The sequence below is a fragment of the Dermacentor variabilis genome, chromosome 7, assembly GCF_050947875.1.
Source record: "Dermacentor variabilis isolate Ectoservices chromosome 7, ASM5094787v1, whole genome shotgun sequence".
NCBI lineage: Eukaryota > Metazoa > Arthropoda > Arachnida > Ixodida > Ixodidae > Dermacentor > Dermacentor variabilis.
In genome coordinates this window covers 141,335,501-141,354,819 of record NC_134574.1, presented here as the reverse complement: position 1 = coordinate 141,354,819, position 19,319 = coordinate 141,335,501, and the positions used below count along the sequence as shown (strand labels likewise).

The 19,319-nt window shown below is 52.3% G+C and overlaps 1 protein-coding gene across 1 annotated transcript in view; it reads left to right on the top strand.

Moving 5' to 3' along the window:
- Nucleotides 1-19,319, top strand: part of LOC142588869 (uncharacterized) — a 371,216-nt gene that overhangs the window by 292,578 nt on the left and 59,319 nt on the right. Inside the window, exon 122 of the mRNA XM_075700688.1 lies at nt 1,699-19,183. Within this exon, the coding sequence (XP_075556803.1) occupies nt 1,699-19,183 (17,485 nt within the window). The remainder of the gene's footprint in view (nt 1-1,698; nt 19,184-19,319) is intronic.

Sequence of the window (19,319 nt, the reverse complement as noted above, 5' to 3'; positions counted from 1 at the left end):
TCATTGCCCCGGTGACGCAGAGTTTGCCTCCGGCAACATCACAGGAGAGACACGTGAAGTCAGGCGCAGCCAAGTCCAGCTCCAAAGATGGGTCGAGCCAACAGAAAAATGTAGATGGCAAAGTGCAACAGTCTCGGAGCACAGCCGACTCCAGGCAAGCAGAGAGCTTGGGCGAGCCATCTCTGGCACCAAGGCCGACGTACGCAGAAATCCTGTCTGGGAGAGCGAGTCCACAGCCGACTTTGGTCACAGAGTCTAGCGCCGACGATGAGCCAGTTCAGCTCGAAGCCAGGAAGCCTCATCCTGAAAAAGACAGCAGGCAGGATGACAAGGATTCCCACACTTCTGCAGTTCAAGTCCCAGTGACAGTGGAAACAGAGACTGCCGAAAGACTGAACGGAACGACGCAGCCTGTCGAAATGGTGCAGAAAGAACTGTTGTCGCCCACGGGCGAGTCTAAAAGGTTGACATATGCGCAAGTGGCCCGTATGGGAAGCCCCGTGCCCGGCTATGAAGGGGTTGAGTCTAGGAGCGAGCCGGTTGCCGGTGAGGACGTATCAGGGGGAGTGCGCGAGTCGGGAGGTGTGAGCAAGGACGCGGTGGGGGTTGTGCCTCAGAGGACAGGTGCCGATGAGAGTGGCGCGTGCTCGCCGGAGCAGCGTCAGGGCACCCCCTTGGAAGAGACGGCCAGCAAGAAAAAGGCCAAGAAAAAGCGCAAGGGGCTGCCTGAAGAGGCAAGCGCTCGGGAACCTGTTGGGGAAGGAGGGGGTGAAAATGCTGGGCGCCATTCCGACGGGTGCCTTGACCCAGCCTCCAAGGTTTGATTCGAACAACACCTTCGCATGTTCGCAGCTGTTTTTAGAGGACAAGCTCCCTCTCCGAAAGACCACATATCATGCCCTTGTCGCCTGCCTGGTCTGCAATATGACTAATCAAGCATCAGCATTACTCCTTTCCCTGTTTGCACTTTCCAAAGCACCCCCCCCCCCCCCCAACCCCACTGCTCGAGAGTACTACTGCAGCTACTAACGCTTGTACTTTTCTTTGCCGTGCTCTTTGGAAAAGAGTTTGTAGATCTCAGTTGTGGACATCTGACCACTACTACTGCTACTACCATGAGTCTTTACCTCATGTACTGCCATTTGCTGCTTCTTGTGCATAGGCACCATTGACGAGAATGGCTTCTGTGTGTCCTGCGATACTGCGCCAGTTCGTAGGAAAGGCAATCACCGCGTGCATATTTATAGTAGCCCTAGCATGTCTGTGTGACAGGCAGTGAGTTTATTTTGTGTTGTGTTGCATTTGCATTTGAGAGTGCCTTTGCTAGTCATGTTTGACGGTTACACAGAGACTTTGGGTGGCTCATAGTGGGCTTAAACATTGTTTCGTGGAATAATTTTGCATAATTGTGTCATACTTTGTTGTTACGAGAGTGCCACGCATGGTGTGTTCTCATCTTCTGATATCGTGTCTTTGTGTCACTTTTTTTTCGCTCCTGTTTTTTATGGCAATACAAACTTGTACATCTGCACCACCTTCCCTTGTCTTCCTGTCTTTCTTTCTCTCTTTGTCTTCTCCTCTATCTTCTTCTCTGCAACTTCCTCCATCAGCTCTTGTCACTTTCGGCTGCACACACAGTCACAATACTGGATTGGTCACAGCAAGGCCCTGACTAACGGCCTAGTATTTGGTTTACAGGGGGCGGACGTATCGAGTGAAACAATCCCGAAGCTTTCCGGCCAAGCTCCGGGCTCGTTTATGGACGTCCCCGCCGGCCAGGAGTACATGGCGTTCTACCAGTCTAGACCGCAGACCGTTGTGACTCGAGAGCAGCAGCCAGACGGGACCTCTCAGGTGACTCGCACCACCACCAGGCTCGTCTCGGCAGTCAGCACAGGGCAGACAGGCGGTCAGCCGCATCTGGGAACAGATGGAGGTCACCAGCCTTGGCAGCTCTCTGAATCTTTTAGATCTCTTACAAGCCCCGATGGCATTCAAGCATACACAGCGAATCTGGAGCCTCAGGGGAGGTCAGAACAGTTGACTACGGTTAGCACTGTCAGCGGCACTTGGAGCTCCGAACACGGCAGTCCCATGTGGGAGTCCTGGCAGTCCCAGCCAGCAGAAGGGCACGCCCGTTTTGGTACTAGCTGGGTTGTAACACGTCACGACCGCAGTCCTTCCCCCATGCCTTTCCTTGCAGCGGCAACGGAGAGGCACTCAACACAGGACACAACCGACACTCACCCGCAGGCAGTCACAGTGACTACCGAAGAGCTTGCTCCCACACTGAGCAGCCTGCCAGGAGAGACTAGGGTACTTAGTGACACATCTGTTGATGACGAGCTCAGGGCGCTGTCATCACTCACCGGCAGGCAAGAACCCGCACCTGGTGAAGTCAAGCTGGTGGAGAGCGAGTTTAAGAGGGAAGTGGAGCCGCTGAACCTGGTGTCTTCAAGGGTCGTGCAGGACACAGAGGAGAGGAAAACCATCGAGCTGAAGTTCCAGGAAAAAGTTCAGCTTGTTCATTACTCCTTCCAGCTTCCGTCCTTCGCGGAATTTGTGCAAGCGCCAGAAGAGGACGCCCACGAGGTGAGGCCTCTGGACAGCACAGACGTGGAAGGTGTTGCTGCAAGTGAAATTCCCGGAGAGAAACAGACCACCACTGAAGTGTACAGTGTGAGTGTGCATGAATCTGAAATGGACACCAGGAAGTCGATGCAGAGGATAGGTGCACACGAAATGGTAAGTGATGGTGTGTCTACACAACACAGTCAGGGTTGGACACCTGATAGTGTCGTCAAGGGAAGTGCCAAAGCTTCTGCCAAACCTCCAGCTGAAACTGAAGAGCTCAACACAATGACGTCAAAGCAGATGCCCAGTGTACACACCCTGCAGCATCGGGAGATAACACTCGACAAGGTGCAGGCAGTAACTGGTGAGGGCATCACAAGCACTTTGGTTTTTCCAGCTGATTCTGAGACTGAGACATCTCAGTCTGAGAAACGGCGTGAGGTTGTCAGCCGCACTACCGTAACTGTTAGGCAGCTGTCACCCGGTGAAGGATCGGCAGCTGCCGATCCTCGCCACTTATTCCCGAGCGCCAAGTCCATGAAGGAAACAGGTAAGGAAGGCCAGAAGGGAGAACCAATGCTTGTGAGTCAAAAACCAGGCACCACTGAGGTTGATGCTGTGATCATGAAAGGTCGGGTCTCCAAATCACCCACAACAAGCACAACAGACGTGGGCAGCACCGTTTATGCCATAAGCACCGATCTACTGTCCATGGTGCCGCAGCAACCGACTAACGTGACAGCTCTCGAAGGACCAGAAAAGGCTTTGGAAAGGGCTAATGGGCACCCAAAACATCTCGAGCTCCAAAAGAAGGAAAGTCCACTCCCATCAATTACAGTCAGCAAGACTTTGTCTGGGCAGCACGAAATTGATTCTGGGAAGCCCCCACTGTCTTCTGGGACTGGCACAGAGCCTGCTGGGAAACCTTTGCTGTCTCAGTCTGAGCAAGGCGAAAGCACTCCATTGGTGGCAAAAGAAACCGGGGAGCCTGCAAGCCTAGGATACGACGAGCAAAAGACAACAGATGATGATGCCCCCACTAATGGCCAACCTAAGCATCTGAAAAAGAGTTCCAAGCAAAAGAAGAAGGACCATTCTCCATCTCCCCAAGTCCAAGACACGAAAACATCAAGCAATCCGCTGGACAGGTTCGGCAAGAAAGTGAAGAAATTTGCAATGAACTTGTTCTCTGGAGACAGCAAGCATCCCTCCGATGTCACTCCTGCAGAAGACGCCAAGAAAGAACAGCCTGTCCAGCCAGACAGTGAAACGAAGAAGGAGAAGAAGAAAAAATCAAAAAAGAAAAGCAAGGCTCCCCTTCCCGAGCAACCCGCTCTTGTAACACCGTCAAGGGTAGAAACTGAAAATGACAAACCTGACGCCATGCAACCGGCACCAACAAAGGAAACAGGCGAACCGCAACCCCTTCGAGAAGGCTTCAACAGTACTCTTGCCACTCCTCGAGGTAAGACTCCGGCCGATCTCTCTCGGCAGCTTGTCATTCTGTGTGACGACAGTAAACAACCACACGGTGTGGCCACGTCTGTTGCGCTTGATACCAAAGTGCCTGCTGTAATGCCTGGCAGTGCACAAGCTCCAGACGGTGTGACGCCAGCAATGCAGACCGATAAGCTACATAAGGCAGAGACCGACCTTACAGTTCACATCATCAGTGATCCTTTTGTAGGTGAGGTAACCAAATACGACGTACCTCCAACGACACAACACTCCCATGACCGTTCCAGCACAGTTCCTTCTTACGTGCCTGTTTATACTCAGCCATCCATAGGTGGAAAAGCTCAGTCCCCTCAAAAATATACTAAAGAATTGCCACTTCAGTCAGTCGATGCCCCTAAGGCAGAACGCGACATTTCTTTGGACGAACAGGGAACCGAAAAACCTAAGGCTCCCTCTGAGGAAAGCACGCTCACTATAATATATGGAGTTCCTACCATCACAACAACCACAATAGTTGAGCATTCACAGATAACAAGTCTCTCAAACACTGCAGAAATGCTGCAACCAGGCGACCACAAGCAGCAACCAGATATGCAAAACAAGACGGGTTTCGATGCTTCTTCAGGGTTCCCTAAAACACCAAGCCATAGTGACATTACTAAAGCAGCTGCAATGAAAGCAGTCATCAAAGATGGCTCTGTGCCACAACAAAAACAGGACAAACAACACCCAGGCAAGAAAGAAAAAGGAAATGAAGAAAAGGAGAGTGGCCTGGACTCCCAACATAAGAACGACAAAGAACATGGCCACAGAAAAATTTATGAGCGAAAAGAAATGCCTGAAGAGCAAGGACTTGAGAAATATTTCGAACTTCACAACACAGAACCAGCACATGTCATCAGAGAGGATGAGCACCTCCAAGACCCCTATGAGAAAACACTGAACGTAAGCAAAACAACCATCCATGGATGCCAAGAAGTTTCACAGAAAGTAGAACAGCTCCCGGAAACATGCGATCTCAGTGAGGCTGGTCTATATCAAATGCCTGAACACATGGACAAACTGAAAGAGGAAACAATATCAAAGGACATCACACACAGCAACGAGCCAGTAGGTCAAGACTATGATAACACACACCTTATTTCCGAACTGACTGACATAATCAGGGAATGTCGAAGAGAGCATCCACCAATGAGCGCAGAGACATTTCCGAAGCCAGAAACTGAACACAAAGCTCCTAGCAGGAAAAACAAGCGCAAGTCAAAGAAGCCATCCAACGAGCCACATCACCATAAAGATACCAAGACGGTCATCTTCACCGAAGTAACCCGCATCATCAAGGAAGGTGAGAGCGAGCCAGGGTTCCCTGAAGAGCCCAAAACTACCACGCAAGAGCTGACCAAGCTTCCAAGCAAAGAGAGCACACCTGGAATGGAGCCCACTCCAACTATCTTTGGCTGGAAGGAAGCACCTGAGAAGCCAGAAGCTAAAGATAAAGAGCCTGGCAAGAAAAAGAAGGGCAAGCAAAATAAGCCATCTGGTGAGCCACATGACCAGAAAGAACCCGAAACGATCATCGTCACTGAAGTGACTCACATCATCAAGGAAGGTGACAAGGAGCCAGGGTTCCCTGGAGAACCTGGAGCTGAACCTCAAGAGCCCACCAAGCTTCCAAGCAGAGAGGGCACACCTGGAAAGGAGCCCTCTCTGACTATCTTTGGCTTGAAGGAGACACCTGATAAGCCAGAAGCCGATGACAAGGAACCTGGCAAGAAAAAGAAGGGCAAGCCAAAGAAGCCATCCGATAAGCCACATGAGCGGAAAGAACCCGAGACGGTCATCATCACTGAAGTGACTCGCATCATCGAGGAAGGTAAGAAGGAGCCAGCATTCCCTGGAGAACCTGGCGCTGAAACTCAAGAGCCCACCAAGCTTCCAAGCAGAGAGGGCACACCTGGAAAGGAGCCCACTCCAACTATCTTTGGCTGGAAGGAGACACCTCAGAAGCCTGAAGCCGATGACAAGGAGCCTGGCAAGAAAAAGAAGGGCAAGCCAAAGAAGCCATCCGATGAGCCACGTGATCAGAAAGAACCCGAAACGGTCATCATCACTGAAGTGACTCGCATCATTGAGGAAGGTAAGAAGCCAGCATTCCCTGGAGAACCTGGTACTGAAATGCAAGAGCCCGCCAAGCTTCCAAGCAGAGAGGGCACACATGGAAAGGAGCCCTCTCTGACTATCTTTGGCTGGAAGGAGACACCTGAGAAGCCTGAAGCTGATGACAAGGAACCTGGCAAGAAAAAGAAGGGCAAGCCAATGAAGCCATCCGATGAGCCACATGAGTGGAAAGAACCAGAGACCGTCATCATCACTGAAGTGACTCGCATCATCGAGGAAGGTAAGAAGGAGCCAGCATTCCCTCGAGAACCTGGTGCTGAAACACAAGAGCCCACCAAGCTTCCAAGCAGAGAGGGCACACCTGGAAAGGAGCCCTCTCCGACTATCTTCGGCTGCAAGGAGACACCTGAGAAGCCAGAAGCCGATGACAAGGAGCCTGGCAAGAAAAAGAAGGGCAAACCAATGAAGCCATCCGATGAGCCACATGAGCGGAAAGAATCTGAAACGGTCATCATCACTGAAGTGACTCGCATCATCGAGGAAGGTAAGAAGCAGCCAGCATTCCCTGGAGAACCTGGTGCTGAGACGCAAGAGCCCACCAAGCTTCCAAGCAGAGAGGGCACACCTGGAAAGGAGCCCTCTCCAACTATCTTTGGCTGGAAGGAGATACCTGAGAAGCCGGAAGCTGATGACAAGGAGTCTGGCAAGAAAAAGAAGGGCAAGCCAGAGAAGCCATCTGATGAGCCACATGACCACAAAGAACCCGAAATGGGCATCATCGCTGAAGTGACTCGCATCATTAAGGAAGGCGAGAAGGAGCCAGGGCTCCCTGGAGAACCTGGTGCTGAAACACAAGAGCCCACCAAGCTTCCACGCAGAGAGGGCACACCTGGAAAGGAGCCCACTCCGACTATCTTTGGCTGGAAGGAAACACCTGAGAAGCCAGAAGCCGATGACAAGGAACCTGGCCATAAAAAGAAGGGCAAGCCAAAGAAGCCATCCGATGAGCCACATCAGCGGAAAGAACCCGAGACCGTGATCATCACTGAAGTGACTCGCATCATCGAGGAAGGTAAGGAGGAGCCAGCATTCCCTGGAGAACCTGGTGCTGAAACACAAGAGCCCACCAAGCTTCCAAGCAGAGAGGGCACACCTGGAAAGGAGCCCTCTCCGACCATCTTTGGCTGGAAGGAGACACCTGCGAAGCCAGAAGCTGATGACAAGGAGCCTGGCAAGAAAAAGAAGGGCAAGCAAGAGAAACCATCTGATGAGCCACGTGACCAAAAAGAACCCGAAATGGTCATCATCACTCAAGTGACTCGCATCATTAAGGAAGGCGAGAGAGAGCCAGGGCTCCCTGTAGAACCTGGTGCTGAAACACAAGAGCCTACCAAGCTTCCAAGCAGAGAGGGCACACCTGGAAAGGAGCCCACTCCGACTATCTTTGGCTGGAAGGAAACACCTGAGAAGCCAGAAGCTGATGACAAGGAACCTGGCCATAAAAAGAAGGGCAAGCCAAAGAAGCCATCCGATGAGCCGCATGATCAGAAAGAACCCGAAACAGTCATCATCACTGAAGTGACTCGCATCATCGAGGAACGTAAGAAGGAGCCAGCATTCCCTGGAGAACCTGGTGCTGAAACGCAAGAGCTCACCAAGCTTCCAAGCAGAGAGGGCACACCTGGAAAGGAGCCCACTCCGACTATCTTTGGCTGGAAGGAGACACCTGAGAAGCCACAAGCCGATGACAAGGAACCTGGCAAGAAAAAGAAGGGCAAGCCAATGAAGCCATCCGATGAGCCACATGAGCGGAAAGAACCCGAGACCATCATCATCACTGAAGTGACTCGCATTATCGAGGGAGGTAAGAAGGAGCCAGCATTCCCTGGAGAACATGGTGCTGGAACGGAAGAGCCCACCAAGCTTCCTAGCAGAGAGGGCACACCTGGAAAGGAGCCCACTCAGAGTATCTTTGGCTGGAAGGAGACACCTGCGAAGCCGGAAGCTGATGACAAGGAGCCTGGCAAGAAAAAGAAGGGCAAGCCAAAGAAGCCATCCGATGAGCCACATGATCAGAAAGAACACGAAACGGTCATCATCACTGAAGTGACTGGCATCATTGAGGAAGGTAAGAAGGAGCCAGCATTCCCTGGAGAACCTGGTGCTGAAACGCAAGAGCCCACCAAGCTTCCAAACAGAGAGCGCACACCTAGAAAGGAGCCCACTCCCACTATCTTTGGCTGGAAGGAGACACCTGAGAAGCCACAAGCCGATGACAAGGAACCTGGCAAGGAAAAGAAGGGCAAGCCAGAGAAGCCATCTGATGAGCCACGTGACCAAAAAGAACCCGAAATGGTCATCATCACTGAAGTGACTCGCATCATTAAGGAAGGCGAGAAAGAGCCAGGGCTCCCTGTAGAACCTGGTGCTGAAACACAAGAGCCTACCAAGCTTCCAAGCAGAGAGGGCACACCTGGAAAGGAGCCCACTCCAACTATCTTTGGCTGGAAGGAAACACCTGAGAAGCCAGAAACCGATGACAAGGAACCTGGCCATAAAAAGAAGGGCAAGCCAAAGAAGCCATCCGATGAGCCGCATGATCAGAAAGAACCCGAAACAGTCATCATTACTGAAGTGACTCGCATCATCGAGGAATGTAAGAAGGAGCCAGCATTCCCTGGAGAACCTGGTGCTGAAACGCAAGAGCTCACCAAGCTTCCAAGCAGAGAGGGCACACCTGGAAAGGAGCCCACTCCGACTATGTTTGGCTGGAAGGAGACACCTGAGAAGCCACAAGCCTATGACAAGGAACCTGGCAAGAAAAAGAAGGGCAAGCCAATGAAGCCATCCGATGAGCCACATGAGCGGAAAGAACCCGAGACCATCATCATCACTGAAGTGACTCGCATTATCGAGGGAGGTAAGAAGGAGCCAGCATTCCCTGGAGAACCTGGTGCTGGAACGGAAGAGCCCACCAAGCTTCCAAGCAGAGAGGGCACACCTGGAAAGGAGCCCACTCAGAGTATCTTTGGCTGGAAGGAGACACCTGCGAAGCCGGAAGCTGATGAGAAGGAGCCTGGCAAGAAAAAGAAGGGCAAGCCAAAGAAGCCATCCGATGAGCCACATGATCAGAAAGAACCCGAAACGGTCATCATCACTGAAGTGACTCGCATCATTGAGGAAGGTAAGAAGGAGCCAGCATTCCCTGGAGAACCTGGTGCTGAAACGCAAGAGCCCACCAAGCTTCCAAACAGAGAGCGCACACCTAGAAAGGAGCCCACTCCCACTATCTTTGGCTGGAAGGAGACACCTGAGAAGCCACAAGCCGATGACAAGGAATCTGGCAAGGAAAAGAAGGGCAAGCCGAAGAAGCCATCCGATGAGCCACATGAGCGGAAAGAACCCGAGACCATCATCATCACTGAAGTGACTCGCATCATCGAGGAAGGTAAGAAGGAGCCAGCATTCCCTGGAGAATCTGGCGCTGAAACGCAAGAGCCCACCAAGCTTCCAAGCAGAGAGGGCACACCTGGAAAGGAGCCCACTCAGACTATCTTTGGCTGGAAGGAGACACCTGCGAAGCCAAAAGCTGATGACAAGGAGCCTGGCAAGAAAAAGAAGGGCAAGCCAGAGAAGCCATCTGATGAGCCACATGACCAAAAAGAACCCGAAATGGTCATCATCACTGAAGTGACTCGCATCATTAAGGAAGGCGAGAAAGAGCCAGCATTCCCTGGAGAACCTGGTGATGAAACACAAGAGCCCACCAAGCTTCCAAGCAGAGAGGGCACACCTGGAAAGGAGCCCTCTCCGACTATCTTTGGCTGGAAGGAGACACCTGAGAAGCCACAAGCCGATGACAGGGAACCTGGCAAGAAAAAGAAGGGCAAGCCAAAGAAGCCATCTGATGAGCCACATGATCAGAAAGAACCCGAAACGGTCATCATCACTGAAGTGACTCGCATCATCGAGGAAGGTAAGAAAGAGCCAGCATTCCCTGGAGAACCTGGTACTGAGACGCAAGAGCCCACCAAGCTTCCAAGCAGAGAGGGCACACCTGGAAAGGAGCCCTCTCCAACTATCTTTGGCTGGAAGGAGACACCTGAGAAGCCAGAAGCCGATGACAAGGAGCCTGGCAAGAAAAAGAAGGGCAAGCCAAACAAGCCATCTGATGAGCCACATGATCAGAAAGAACCTGAAACGGTCATCATCACTGAAGTGACTCGCATCATCGAGGAAGGTAAGAAAGAGCCAGCATTCCCTGGAGAACCTGGTACTGAGACGCAGGAGCCCACCAAGCTTCCAAGCAGAGAGGGCACACCAGGAAAGGAGCCCTCTCCAACTATCTTTGGCTGGAAGGAGACACCTGAGAAGCCAGAAGCCGATGACAAGGAGCCTGGCAAGAAAAAGAAGGGCAAGCCAAAGAAGCCTTCTGATGAGCCACATGACCGGAAAGAACCCGAAACGGTCATCATCACTGAAGTGACTCGCATCATCGAGGAAGGTAAGAAGGAGCCAGCATTCCCTGGAGAACCTGCTGCTGAGACGCAGGAGCACACCAAGCTTCCAAGCAGAGAGGGCACACCTGGAAAGGAGCCCACTCCGACTATCTTTGGCTGGAAGGAGACACCTGAGAAGCCAGAAGCCGATGACAAGCAGCCTGACAAGAAAAAGAAGGGCAAGCCAATGAAGCCATCTGATGAGCCACATGATCAGAAAGAACCAGAAACGGTCATCATCACTGAAGTGACTCGCATCATTGAGGAAGGTAAGAAGGAGCCAGCATTCCCTGGAGAACCTGGTGCTGAAACGCAAGAGCCCACCAAGCTTCCAAACAGAGAGCGCACACCTAGAAAGGAGCCCACTCCCACTATCTTTGGCTGGAAGGAGACACCTGAGAAGCCACAAGCCGATGACAGGGAACCTGGCAAGAAAAAGAAGGGCAAGCCAAAGAAGCCATCTGATGAGCCACATGATCAGAAAGAACCCGAAACGGTCATCATCACTGAAGTGACTCGCATCATCGAGGAAGGTAAGAAAGAGCCAGCATTCCCTGGAGAACCTGGTACTGAGACGCAAGAGACCACCAAGCTTCCAAGCAGAGAGGGCACACCTGGAAAGGAGCCCTCTCCAACTATCTTTGGCTGGAAGGAGACACCTGAGAAGCCAGAAGCCGATGACAAGGAGCCTGGCAAGAAAAAGAAGGGCAAGCCAAAGAAGCCTTCTGATGAGCCACATGACCGGAAAGAACCCGAAACGGTCATCATCACTGAAGTGACTCGCATCATCGAGGAAGGTAAGAAGGAGCCAGCATTCCCTGGAGAACCTGGTGCTGAGACGCAGGAGCACACCAAGCTTCCAAGCAGAGAGGGCACACATGGAAAGGAGCCCTCTCCGACTATCTTTGGCTGGAAGGAGACACCTGAGAAGCCAGAAGCCGATGACAAGCAGCCTGGCAAGAAAAAGAAGGGCAAGCCAATGAAGCCATCCGATGAGCCACATGAGCGGAAAGAACCCGAGACGGTCATCATCACTGAAGTGACTCGCATCATTGAGGAAGGTAAGAAGGAGCCAGCATTCCCTGGAGAACCTGGTGCTGAGACGCAGGAGCACACCAAGCTTCCAAGCAGAGAGGGCACACCTGGAAAGGAGCCCACTCCGACTATCTTTGGCTGGAAGGAGACACCTGAGAAGCCAGAAGCTGATGACAAGGAGCCTGGCAAGAAAAAGAAGGGCAAGCCAGAGAAGCCATCTGATGAGCCACGTGACCAAAAAGAACCCGAAATGGTCATCATCACTGAAGTGACTCGCATCATTAAGGAAGGCGAGAAAGAGCCAGGGCTCCCTGTAGAACCTGGTGCTGAAACACAAGAGGCTACCAAGCTTCCAAGCAGAGAGGGCACACCTGGAAAGGAGCCCACTCCGACTATCTTTGGCTGGAAGGAAACACCTGAGAAGCCAGAAACCGATGACAAGGAACCTGGCCATAAAAAGAAGGGCAAGCCAAAGAAGCCATCCGATGAGCCGCATGATCAGAAAGAACCCGAAACAGTCATCATTACTGAAGTGACTCGCATCATCGAGGAATGTAAAAAGGAGCCAGCATTCCCTGGAGAACCTGGTGCTGAAACGCAAGAGCTCACCAAGCTTCCAAGCAGAGAGGGCACACCTGGAAAGGAGCCCACTCCGACTATGTTTGGCTGGAAGGAGACACCTGAGAAGCCACAAGCCTATGACAAGGAACCTGGCAAGAAAAAGAAGGGCAAGCCAATGAAGCCATCCGATGAGCCACATGAGCGGAAAGAACCCGAAACAGTCATCATTACTGAAGTGACTCGCATCATCGAGGAACGTAAGAAGGAGCCAGCATTCCCTGGAGAACCTGGTGCTGAAACGCAAGAGCTCACCAAGCTTCCAAGCAGAGAGGGCACACCTGGAAAGGAGCCCTCTCCGACTATCTTCGGCTGGAAGGAGACACCTGAGAAGCCAGAAGCAGATGACAAGGAACCTGGCAAGAAAAAGAAGGGCAAGCCAAAGAAGCCATCTGATGAGCCACATGATCAGAAAGAACCCGAAACGGTCATCATCACTGAAGTGAGTCGCATCATAGAGGACGGCGAGAAAGAGCCAGCATTCCCTGGAGAACCTGGTGCTGAAACACAAGAGCCCACCAAGCTTCCAAGCAGACAGGGCACACCTGGAAAGGAGCCCACTCCGACTATCTTTGGCTGGAAGGAGACACCTGAGAAGCCACAAGCCGATGACAAGGAACCTGGCAAGAAAAAGAAGGGCAAGCCAAAGAAGCCATCTGATGAGCCACATGATCAGAAAGAACCCGAAACAGTCATCATCACTGAAGTGACTCGCATCATCGAGGAAGGTACGAAAGAGCCAGCATTCCCTGGAGAACCTGGTACTGAGACGCAAGAGCCCACCAAGCTTCCAAGCAGAGAGGGCACACCTGGAAAGGAGCCCTCTCCAACTATGTTTGGCTGGAAGGAGACACCTGAGAAGCCGGAAGCTGATGACAAGGAGCCTGGCAAGAAAAAGAAGGGCAAGCCAAAGAAGCCATCTGATGAGCCACATGATCAGAAAGAACCCGAAACGGTCATCATCACTGAAGTGACTCGCATCATAGAGGAAGGCGAGAAAGAGCCAGCATTCCCTGGAGAACCTGGTGCTGAAACACAAGAGCCCACCAAGCTTCCAAGCAGACAGGGCACACCTGGAAAGGAGCCCACTCCGACTATCTTTGGCTGGAAGGAAACACCTGAGAAGCCAGAAACCGATGACAAGGAACCTGGCCATAAAAAGAAGGGCAAGCCAAAGAAGCCATCCGATGAGCCGCATGATCAGAAAGAACCCGAAACAGTCATCATTACTGAAGTGACTCGCATCATCGAGGAATGTAAGAAGGAGCCAGCATTCCCTGGAGAACCTGGTGCTGAAACGCAAGAGCTCACCAAGCTTCCAAGCAGAGAGGGCACACCTGGAAAGGAGCCCACTCCGACTATGTTTGGCTGGAAGGAGACACCTGAGAAGCCACAAGCCTATGACAAGGAACCTGGCAAGAAAAAGAAGGGCAAGCCAATGAAGCCATCCGATGAGCCACATGAGCGGAAAGAACCCGAGACCATCATCATCACTGAAGTGACTCGCATTATCGAGGGAGGTAAGAAGGAGCCAGCATTCCCTGGAGAACCTGGTGCTGGATTGGGAGAGCCCACCAAGCTTCCAAGCAGAGAGGGCACACCTGGAAAGGAGCCCACTCAGAGTATCTTTGGCTGGAAGGAGACACCTGCGAAGCCGGAAGCTGATGACAAGGAGCCTGGCAAGAAAAAGAAGGGCAAGCCAAAGAAGCCATCCGATGAGCCACATGATCAGAAACAACCCGAAACGGTCATCATCACTGAAGTGACTCGCATCATTGAGGAAGGTAAGAAGGAGCCAGCATTCCCTGGAGAACCTGGTGCTGAAACGCAAGAGCCCACCAAGCTTCCAAGCAGAGAGGGCACACCTGGAAAGGAGCCCACTCCGACTATCTTTGGCTGGAAGGAGACACCTGAGAAGCCAGAAGCCGATGACAAGCAGCCTGGCAAGAAAAAGAAGGGCAAGCCAATGAAGCCATCCGATGAGCCACATGAGCGGAAAGAACCCGAGACGGTCATCATCACTGAAGTGACTCGCATCATTGAGGAAGGTAAGAAGGAGCCAGCATTCCCTGGAGAACCTGGTGCTGAGACGCAGGAGCACACCAAGCTTCCAAGCAGAGAGGGCACACCTGGAAAGGAGCCCACTCCGACTATCTTTGGCTGGAAAGAGACACCTGAGAAGCCAGAAGCTGATGACAAGGAGCCTGGCAAGAAAAAGAAGGGCAAGCCAGAGAAGCCATCTGATGAGCCACGTGACCAAAAAGAACCCGAAATGGTCATCATCACTGAAGTGACTCGCATCATTAAGGAAGGCGAGAAAGAGCCAGGGCTCCCTGTAGAACCTGGTGCTGAAACACAAGAGCCTACCAAGCTTCCAAGCAGAGAGGGCACACCTGGAAAGGAGCCCACTCCGACTATCTTTGGCTGGAAGGAAACACCTGAGAAGCCAGAAACCGATGACAAGGAACCTGGCCATAAAAAGAAGGGCAAGCCAAAGAAGCCATCCGATGAGCTGCATGATCAGAAAGAACCCGAAACAGTCATCATTACTGAAGTGACTCGCATCATCGAGGAATGTAAAAAGGAGCCAGCATTCCCTGGAGAACCTGGTGCTGAAACGCAAGAGCTCACCAAGCTTCCAAGCAGAGAGGGCACACCTGGAAAGGAGCCCACTCCGACTATCTTTGGCTGGAAGGAGACACCTGAGAAGACACAAGCCGATGACAAGGAACCTGGCAAGAAAAAGAAGGGCAAGCCAATGAAGCCATCCGATGAGCCACATGAGCGGAAAGAACCCGAAACAGTCATCATTACTGAAGTGACTCGCATCATCGAGGAACGTAAGAAGGAGCCAGCATTCCCTGGAGAACCTGGTGCTGAAACGCAAGAGCTCACCAAGCTTCCAAGCAGAGAGGGCACACCTGGAAAGGAGCCCTCTCCGACTATCTTCGGCTGGAAGGAGACACCTGAGAAGCCAGAAGCAGATGACAAGGAACCTGGCAAGAAAAAGAAGGGCAAGCCAAAGAAGCCATCTGATGAGCCACATGATCAGAAAGAACCCGAAACGGTCATCATCACTGAAGTGACTCGCATCATAGAGGAAGGCGAGAAAGAGCCAGCATTCCCTGGAGAACCTGGTGCTGAAACACAAGAGCCCACCAAGCTTCCAAGCAGACAGGGCACACCTGGAAAGGAGCCCACTCCGACTATCTTTGGCTGGAAGGAGACACCTGAGAAGCCACAAGCCGATGACAAGGAACCTGGCAAGAAAAAGAAGGGCCAACCAAAGAAGCCATCTGATGAGCCACATGATCAGAAAGAACACGAAGCAGTCATCATCACTGAAGTGACTCGCATCATCGAGGAAGGTAAGAAAGAGCCAGCATTCCCTGGAGAACCTGGTACTGAGACGCAAGAGCCCACCAAGCTTCCAAGCAGAGAGGGCACACCTGGAAAGGAGCCCTCTCCAACTATCTTTGGCTGGAAGGAGACACCTGAGAAGCCGGAAGCTGATGACAAGGAACCTGGCCATAAAAAGAAGGGCAAGCCAAAGAAGCCATCCGATGAGCCGCATGATCAGAAAGAACCCGAAACAGTCATCATTACTGAAGTGACTCGCATCATCGAGGAATGTAAGAAGGAGCCAGCATTCCCTGGAGAACCTGGTGCTGAAACGCAAGAGCTCACCAAGCTTCCAAGCAGAGAGGGCACACCTGGAAAGGAGCCCACTCCGACTATGTTTAGCTGGAAGGAGACACCTGAGAAGCCACAAGCCTATGACAAGGAACCTGGCAAGAAAAAGAAGGGCAAGCCAATGAAGCCATCCAATGAGCCACATGAGCGGAAAGAACCCGAGACCATCATCATCACTGAAGTGACTCGCATTATCGAGGGAGGTAAGAAGGAGCCAGCATTCCCTGGAGAACCTGGTGCTGGAACGGAAGAGCCCACCAAGCTTCCAAGCAGAGAGGGCACACCTGGAAAGGAGCCCACTCAGAGTATCTTTGGCTGGAAGGAGACACCTGCGAAGCCGGAAGCTGATGACAAGGAGCCTGGCAAGAAAAAGAAGGGCAAGCCAAAGAAGCCATCCGATGAGCCACATGATCAGAAAGAACCCGAAACGGTCATCATCACTGAAGTGACTCGCATCATTGAGGAAGGTAAGAAGGAGCCAGCATTCCCTGGAGAACCTGGTGCTGAAACGCAAGAGCCCACCAAGCTTCCAAACAGAGAGCGCACACCTAGAAAGGAGCCCACTCCCACTATCTTTGGCTGGAAGGAGACACCTGAGAAGCCACAAGCCGATGCCAAGGAACCTGGCAAGGAAAAGAAGGGCAAGCCGAAGAAGCCATCCGATGAGCCACATGAGCGGAAAGAACCCGAGACCATCATCATCACTGAAGTGACTCGCATCATCGAGGGAGGTAAGAAGGAGCCAGCATTCCCTGGAGAATCTGGCGCTGAAACGCAAGAGCCCACCAAGCTTCCAAGCAGAGAGGGCACACCTGGAAAGGAGCCCACTCAGACTATCTTTGGCTGGAAGGAGACACCTGCGAAGCCAAAAGCTGATGACAAGGAGCCTGGCAAGAAAAAGAAGGGCAAGCCAGAGAAGCCATCTGATGAGCCACATGACCAAAAAGAACCCGAAATGGTCATCATCACTGAAGTGACTCGCATCATTAAGGAAGGCGAGAAAGAGCCAGCATTCCCTGGAGAACCTGGTGCTGAAACACAAGAGCCCACCAAGCTTCCAAGCAGAGAGGGCACACCTGGAAAGGAGCCCTCTCCGACTATCTTTGGCTGGAAGGAGACACCTGAGAAGCCACAAGCCGATGACAGGGAACCTGGCAAGAAAAAGAAGGGCAAGCCAAAGAAGCCATCTGATGAGCCACATGATCAGAAAGAACCCGAAACGGTCATCATCACTGAAGTGACTCGCATCATCGAGGAAGGTAAGAAAGAGCCAGCATTCCCTGGAGAACCTGGTACTGAGACGCAAGAGCCCACCAAGCTTCCAAGCAGAGAGGGCACACCTGGAAAGGAGCCCTCTCCAACTATCTTTGGCTGGAAGGAGACACCTGAGAAGCCAGAAGCCGATGACAAGGAGCCTGGCAAGAAAAAGAAGGGCAAGCCAAAGAAGCCTTCTGATGAGCCACATGACCGGAAAGAACCCGAAACGGTCATCATCACTGAAGTGACTCGCATCATCGAGGAAGGTAAGAAGAAGCCAGCATTCCCTGGAGAACCTGGTGCTGAGACGCAGGAGCACACCAAGCTTCCAAGCAGAGAGGGCACACCTGGAAAGGAGCCCACTCCGACTATCTTTGGCTGGAAGGAGACACCTGAGAAGCCAGAAGCCGATGACAAGCAGCCTGGCAAGAAAAAGAAGGGCAAGCCAATGAAGCCATCCGATGAGCCACATGAGCGGAAAGAACCCGAGACGGTCATCATCACTGAAGTGACTCGCATCATTGAGGAAGGTAAGAAGGAGCCAGCATTCCCTGGAGAACCTGGTGCTGAGACACAAAAGCCCACCAAGCTTCCAAGCAGAGAGGGCACACCTGGAAAGGAGCCCACTCAGAGTATCTTTGGCTGGAAGGAGACACCTGCGAAGCCGGAAGCTGATGACAAGGAGCCTGGCAAGAAAAAGAAGGGCAAGCCAAAGAAGCCATCCGATGAGCCACATGATCAGAAAGAACCCGAAACGGTCATCATCACTGAAGTGACTCGCATCATTGAGGAAGGTAAGAAGGAGCCAGCATTCCCTGGAGAACCTGGTGCTGAAACGCAAGAGCCCACCAAGCTTCCAAACAGAGAGCGCACACCTAGAAAGGAGCCCACTCCCACTATCTTTGGCTGGAAGGAGACACCTGAGAAGCCACAAGCCGATGACAGGGAACCTGGCAGGATAAAGAAGGGCAAGCCAAAGAAGCCATCTGATGAGCCACATGATCAGAAAGAACCCGAAAGGGTCATCATCACTGAAGTGACTCGCATCATCGAGGAAGGTAAGAAAGAGCCAGCATTCCCTGGAGAACCTGGTACTGAGACGCAAGAGCCCACCAAGCTTCCAAGCAGAGAGGGCACACCTGGAAAGGAGCCCTCTCCAACTATCTTTGGCTGGAAGGAGACACCTGAGAAGCCAGGAGCCGATGACAAGGAGCCTGGCAAGAAAAAGAAGGGCAAGCCAAAGAAGCCTTCTGATGAGCCACATGAGCGGAAAGAACCCGAAACGGTCATCATCACTGAAGTGACTCGCATCATAGAGGAAGGTAAGAAGGAGCCAGCATTCCCTGGAGAACCTGGTGCTGAGACGCAGGAGCACACCAAGCTTCCAAGCAGAGAGGGCACACCTGGAAAGGAGCCCACTCCGACTATCTTTGGCTGGAAGGAGACACCTGAGAAGCCAGAAGCCGATGACAAGCAGCCTGGCAAGAAAAAGAAGGGCAAGCCAATGAAGCCATCCGATGAGCCACATGAGCGGAAAGAACCCGAGACGGTCATCATCACTGAAGTGACTCGCATCATTGAGGAAGGTAAGAAGGAGCCAGCATTCCCTGGAGAACCTGGTGCTGAGACGCATGAGCACACCAAGCTTCCAAGCAGAGAAGGCACACCTGGAAAGAAGCCCACTCCGACTATCTTTGGCTGGAAGGAGACACCTGAGAAGCCAGAAGCTGATGACAAGGAGCCTGGCAAGAAAAAGAAGGGCAAGCCAGAGAAGCCATCTGATGAGCCACGTGACCAAAAAGAACCCGAAATGGTCATCATCACTGAAGTGACTCGCATCATTAAGGAAGGCGAGAAAGAGCCAGGGCTCCCTGTAGAACCTGGTGCTGAAACACAAGAGCCTACCAAGCTTCCAAGCAGAGAGGGCACACCTGAAAAGGAGCCCTCTCCGACTATCTTCGGCTGGAAGGAGACACCTGAGAAGCCAGAAGCAGATGACAAGGAACCTGGCAAGAAAAAGAAGGGCAAGCCAAAGAAGCCATCTGATGAGCCACATGATCAGAAAGA